The 6,055-nt window shown below is 36.1% G+C and overlaps 1 protein-coding gene across 1 annotated transcript in view; it reads right to left on the bottom strand.

Moving 5' to 3' along the window:
- LOC311304084 (uncharacterized protein) overlaps positions 1 to 3,468 on the bottom strand; it is a 7,675-nt gene extending 4,207 nt beyond the window's left edge. The window contains exons 1-10 of the mRNA XM_084430949.1: positions 3,303 to 3,468; positions 3,090 to 3,215; positions 2,947 to 2,985; positions 1,658 to 2,677; positions 1,424 to 1,563; positions 1,123 to 1,324; positions 918 to 1,034; positions 604 to 806; positions 373 to 520; positions 1 to 295 (exon numbers count right to left, since the gene is read on the bottom strand). The exon at positions 1 to 295 is cut by the window's left edge and continues 389 nt beyond it. Of these exons, the coding sequence (XP_084287075.1) occupies positions 1 to 295; positions 373 to 520; positions 604 to 806; positions 918 to 1,034; positions 1,123 to 1,324; positions 1,424 to 1,563; positions 1,658 to 2,677; positions 2,947 to 2,980 (2,159 nt within the window). The 5' untranslated portion in view covers positions 2,981 to 2,985; positions 3,090 to 3,215; positions 3,303 to 3,468. The remainder of the gene's footprint in view (positions 296 to 372; positions 521 to 603; positions 807 to 917; positions 1,035 to 1,122; positions 1,325 to 1,423; positions 1,564 to 1,657; positions 2,678 to 2,946; positions 2,986 to 3,089; positions 3,216 to 3,302) is intronic.
- Positions 3,469 to 6,055: the final 2,587 nt, after the last annotated feature.

Below are 6,055 nucleotides of genomic sequence, written 5' to 3'. Positions count from 1 at the left end.
CCTTCTATCATGGTTTTAACCCAGGGTAAATGGACGACAAGCTCCTTGGCTGAGGCCTTGGCCACATTTTCAGCTGTGGCCTCACACAATCTGCCATCAAAAGGTCTGAAAAATGCCTGTCGAGTTCTATTGTTAGCATGTCGTGCAACACGTCCCGCTACATCTGAAATGTAGATAGTCGGTGGAGTTTTTAAATTCAAAAGCGCATCAACGTGGTCCCTCGCTGACTCTTGCCACCAAAGAGGTGAACAAACGTAAACAATGGCATGTGGGCAGCCAACATGGAGAACACCACCTGAAAAAAGGGATCGACAAAAGCTAAAACATTTCTTCTAACGAACTCAATTGAAAAATTGTACATTGTTGCCATACCTCCAGTCTTCTGTAGTTTGATGAACATTTTGGGGTAAATGTCTTTGTATAGAAGTAGCTCCTCCAAGCGATTAATGATATCTGAGGCAGAGCCAGCAACAGATACTCCAAGTTGTGCACATGCTGCCAGCAGCTCACTTTTGGAAGGCTTGAAAAAGAAATGTAACTATTTAGTTTTTTGATTCACAATAAAATGTGTGTTTATAAGTAATAATTATGGCATAGTAATACCTTTTTTGATTCTAGCAGTTTTAGCACTGTGTCCTCAGCAGCATGCGAGTCCACAGGTGGCGACTTGTCACTTAGACGATCTGAAAACCCTTTGAGGATCTCTGTTTTTGTTAAAACTTTTCCAGCTCTGCAGGAGGATCCAAGCCAAGGGGCAAAAGATGAGTAGGACAGTTCACTGGAGAAAGGGTTTCTCTCTTTTGTTTCTATAGGTGATGAAGGGGGAAAGGACAAATTATATATCTTAGCAATTAAGTAGTATTTAAATGACAATCCATATGATCACATAAATTAATGTTTGTGAGTATAGTTCTTACCATAACTGAAACCAACACAAATTAATTCCTTTTCCAATGATGAATATCTCTCATCAACATCAACTGTAAGGTCACTTGGTTGTACATTCTCAGTGCATGGTCTCTTCAGGAGATTGACTAGTGGAAAAAATTATGTCATAAATTCACTACACCAATCATAAATGACTTTTATTTATATACACTGTAATTTCTATAAATAGCTTACCAGGTAAATCAAAGGCCACCTTCCAATTACCATCAGCAATTAGGATAGGTGGTTCATGGCCACAGCGAATACAAGAAAAGTCATAGCTATATCTGGTCATTGCCCAGAAATGAAAAAATGCTTTCCTCAGGGTGTTGTGGTGAATTGTCACTTGAAGAAGGTCCTCCATCATTGACAAAAATCGCCCAATGGCCGTGTTTGTCTTTAAAGTGTGGTAATTAAAAAAATATTCCTTAAAATACATACTTTAAAATCAATTTTTACATGCTGTTCATATGTATTACAAATAACTTTTTCTTACCTTTAGGGCAGATGTCATCATAGCACATAGACGAGTAGTCAAAATGATTCTATTATTGAAATTATGAAAACCTGAAGTGTATTCCTGAAATCTGACTGGTGTCTTGCAGATCAGGCAGTATTTAACACACACTGTAACACCTTTATTAGGAAAGAGAACAAAAAAAACACATACTTTACTGTGGCATTATCACACATTTACAAATGTTTGAATTTTTTTATTGAATGTACAAACCTTTCTTCACTGAATCTATATCGTAGACTGACGCAGTCTTTGTGGCAACCACTGGTTCTGTGAGACCTGGTGGGGTTGGCCCAGGGCAATAAGGACATGTTGCCTCTGTGGGCTCAAACCTTATCGGGACCTGACTTGCCTGAGTCCTTAATTGCTGTGGCAAAGTTTCTGGTATTCTTTTGTTTTGCCAGAGATAGTTGGTCATGGCAACGAGTTGGTGCTTCTTTAGTCCTTCCCCTACAACACCAAGTTCAATCTCTTCATTTTCAGAGGGGTCCCCTGACAAGTCACTGTCTGCTCTGAAAGACTCAATTAATAAATCTTCTCTTTCTTGGAAGAGCCACCACATTGCCATATAGATATGGACACATCGATACTGTTTCTTTGTGCTTTTACAAAGGCAATACCAGTCCCCCAACAATTTGTCAAAGGACACTCTTGTCCGCCCAAAGAGGCACCATCTTTCTTTCTTTCCCGAATAAATGGAAAAGTAAACAAATCTGCCAGAATATCCATGTTTCTCAAAGAAAATAGGAAAAACAGAGCAGATTCCCTCTAATGACGCTGAACTGCTAAGTTCAGTGCACTCCGTCAGTCTGGTGGTGGAAATCAGTCCTTTTTCCTGCATCGTCTTCAAAGATTCTTCTCTCACAGGCTCAGGAGGAATGTATGGTGGAGCAGAAGAAACTCTGATTAAATGTTCACACTCTGCACCAGGCTTTCCACTAAGTTTGGCCAGAGTCATGAACTCCCGGCACTCTGCTACTTCACAGCCAATGACTTGAGAGGTGGTGCTTTTCTGCATATGTATTGGGACTCTTTGGCCTCTACTATTTTTGGCTGTGATGAAGATGCCTTGCTGTACATCAACACAGTAAACAGGATCTGATGTTGCATGAAACTCTTTTTCATGTCTACGAAGACTCCCTGCTGTAGTAAAAGAGGATGAGCAGTGGCAACACAGAAAGCTCTGCTCACCAACAGGAGCACTCACTGCATTTTCATTTTTCTTTGGCTCACCTAAAAATGTAAATAAATTACAGTAGCAGTTTCAGAATTAGCGAGTGAGTTTGATTAGTATGTCATATGTTGTTATGTACCAGGCTTAATTAATAGCTATGGACCATGTTATGTACACATACTATAGAGACCAAGACTAAATGTCATCTGTTACAACAATTAGTTTCCAATTTAGATATTATGAAATGACCGAAAACATTAAGTGTTGTAGGCTTGAAATATCAACAGAAAATTATAACTATGCAGATATAAAATTAACAAATGCATACTTTTATTTGGCAGGTCTCTGAATGGTGTTACCATGCAACCTGCAAAACAAATATATTAAGTCAGTGAAAACAGTACTTTTAATAGGTTATGTGTTTGGCAATAGCATGATTAATAATCATGTAATAGCATAATTAATTCCTACCATGTTTCTGCAGATGATCTTCAAATGCATTTCGCCTTTGTAAAATCCTGTCACACTTAAAGCAATGCCAGTGACTTCTTTTTAATTTGTCAATTTTGTCACAAAAGCATGGTACAGTGAACAGAACTGTTAAAAAACACATAAAGAGAATAGTGTATAATAAAACTAATAATTTAGTGAATAACATATGTTACAAAACCAACATATGCTCACCAAAATCCCCATCTTTGAAGTGCACAGCATATTTAAAATGTTTTTTTTCTAGGTGCTCTTCTGACCCATCCACAGCCTGTCTGCATAGCTGGCAGTTTTTCCCTTCATTGGCCTTAATTAAACTAATACGGTCTTTGAACGTTTGAAGACCTAAGGGACAAAACAATACAATACTGCACCTAATAAACAATTGCGTTTATATAATCATATATTTTATAATATAATACTATATAATTACAATTCTAAACTATAGCTTATAAATTATAGTGGTATATGCGAATAACATTTTACGATACTACTTAAGTAGGCCTACGCTCAGCCTATAAGCTAGGCTATACCACTGCATGACATGCATATTATACATAATGTAATAATCAATGGAATCTACATCATTCTACGTTATTTATATTTAAGGGTATTTCATTTTTGTGATTTTTATCTCGATGGCTTACTTTAACTTAAGTTACTTTCATTGACTTAAGTTAGCCTACTCATCCTCAGTATCGACGAAGAAATCGCTTGACTTACCGTTCATGTTTGACCAAAATGATTGTGGTATAATGATTATAGTTTATGATGAGTATAATGATTATAGTGATTATGATTATAGTTTTTTTTTTTTTTTTTTTCTAGCGTCTTACTCGCAAACAAATACACCACCACCACCACCACCAGATGTTCCTCAACTGTCGCAAGTTTTAGGTTATTTTGCGCTAGCCAGTGTGGACTTGTACTGACACCTACTGGCGTGCATGGAGCATCATGCATCAATAAAGGTTACAGAAACGGACGCGACTGTTAATACGTTATTAGTGACCCATGGTAGATTTATTTCATGTCTTTCCTAGAATGGCCAGTTTGTGACTTTGCGAGATAAACAACATAAAGTAGCACTGGTATTACAAAACATTCAGTGCCACATATACCAATCAAATACGTGACACAAATAACACGTTTGATAAAATATTAATGCACTTTAATTCGTTTAATTGTTATTTTAAATATCACAAAATGAGGCTATTTATTCAGGATTTTGTGCCACAATTACGTCAGTAGGCTATAGGTGTTCGATTAATCTGTCAGTCACTACTGGATGTGTCGCAACACGGTGACATGTTCCGCGACTCGGTGTCAGTCAGGTGTCAGTGTGTCGCGATGTCAGTGACACATGCCACTCCACCACTGGCACATGCCAATAATGTCAGTGACACATGCCACTATCCACTGGCACATGCCAATGAAGACCGGATGTGCCACCGGATGTGCCAATACGCATAGTGACATGTGCCATTGGCTTCTGTGCGTCAGATGCCATGTCACTTAATGTTAATACCGCCTCTCAAGATACCGTAGGCGCGAATTTAGATATGCATTATGCACTGATAAGCGAGCGCAAGTTGTAGCAGCTGCGAGGACAGTGAATGTGCAGGCAGCCAGTCTTAAAGGAGTGATTGATTGTTCGCGGCACTGTGCAAAAAAATACTTAGGCCTAATGTCTGATGTCGGGTTACACAAAGCAAATCATCTACACAATTATTTAGTTTTCTTATTTAACCCCTTAACTGTCACCCCCCTTTTTGAGAATGGACATTAAAATGCACTATTCAAGCTTAAATGGTTGTAATTCAAGAATGCTTTGCAGTATAGACCTAAGTTTGGTCTTGTTTTAAATGGAAAAAGTAGCAGATTATTGCTGAAGTGAAAGCACTTCAAATAAATAAATAAAAAATTATGAAAAAGTTATGGAAGTTTAAATTTACATTAAATCAAATATAATTTATTTAATATTTTTTCTTTTATATAAAATATATATTTTACAAAATGTTTTTACTATAAAATCAAAGCCATATATCTAACGAAGTTGTGTTCTAAATTTGAAGTTGATATCACAAAAATGAAAGTTCCCATGAGATTTTGTTTAGGCGTAATACCAGAAATAGCCACCGGGTGACATTGAATTCCATTGAATTTAATTGTATGCATTCTGCCATAACAAATTAATAAATTTCTGTCCAAATAACACTTCTGTCACAAAACATGGAACCTTGAGACTCAGACCTTTCTGACAATATGTGTTTTGTCAAGATTAGAAAAGATTTTGATCATAAATTATGAAACATAATGGCCGAAAAGGGGAGGAGCCTGATAAAATCATTTAGAGTACTGTTTCTATGGTAATGCAATGTCCAATTTCAAAACGGTTTTCACAGGATAAATTCTGAGATCGTAAGCTTTCGAATGATACCTAATTTATGATAACTACTAAAATATGTAATGTAATAAAAAAAGTGATAAAAAAGATCATATTATATTTTGGATAATATATATATATATATATATTATAATTTTTAGAGGATAATATTATTTTATCATTTTTTATTGACAAATACTAGATTATATGTTATATTATGAACTTTTAGCATGAAACCCAACGTTTCAATTATTAAAAGTGTGATTTTTTGAGGTGCACCATTGTAAAAATTCAAAATAAATTCATCTATTTCTATTCCTACATAATTTCTAACAAAAAACAGGGCTAAACTATCTTAGGAGCCTTAGACCTTTCCAACGATATATAGTTTGTCATGATTAGGTTAGGATTTAATTGTAATAAATTGAAGTAAACTTAAATGTCCCGCTAGCGGGCCGACAATTTAGTTGTAATAATAATTTTGGCATAAGGCTTATTAGCGTTAGGCTACAGCCTGAAAGGTCTGATTTACGCACTGTTACAACAGTCATTGTTTTTGTTT

This window comes from Rutilus rutilus (genome assembly GCF_951802725.1).
Source record: "Rutilus rutilus genome assembly, chromosome: 14".
NCBI classification, from domain to species: domain Eukaryota; kingdom Metazoa; phylum Chordata; class Actinopteri; order Cypriniformes; family Leuciscidae; genus Rutilus; species Rutilus rutilus.
This window is presented reverse-complemented; position numbering and strand designations above follow the sequence as displayed.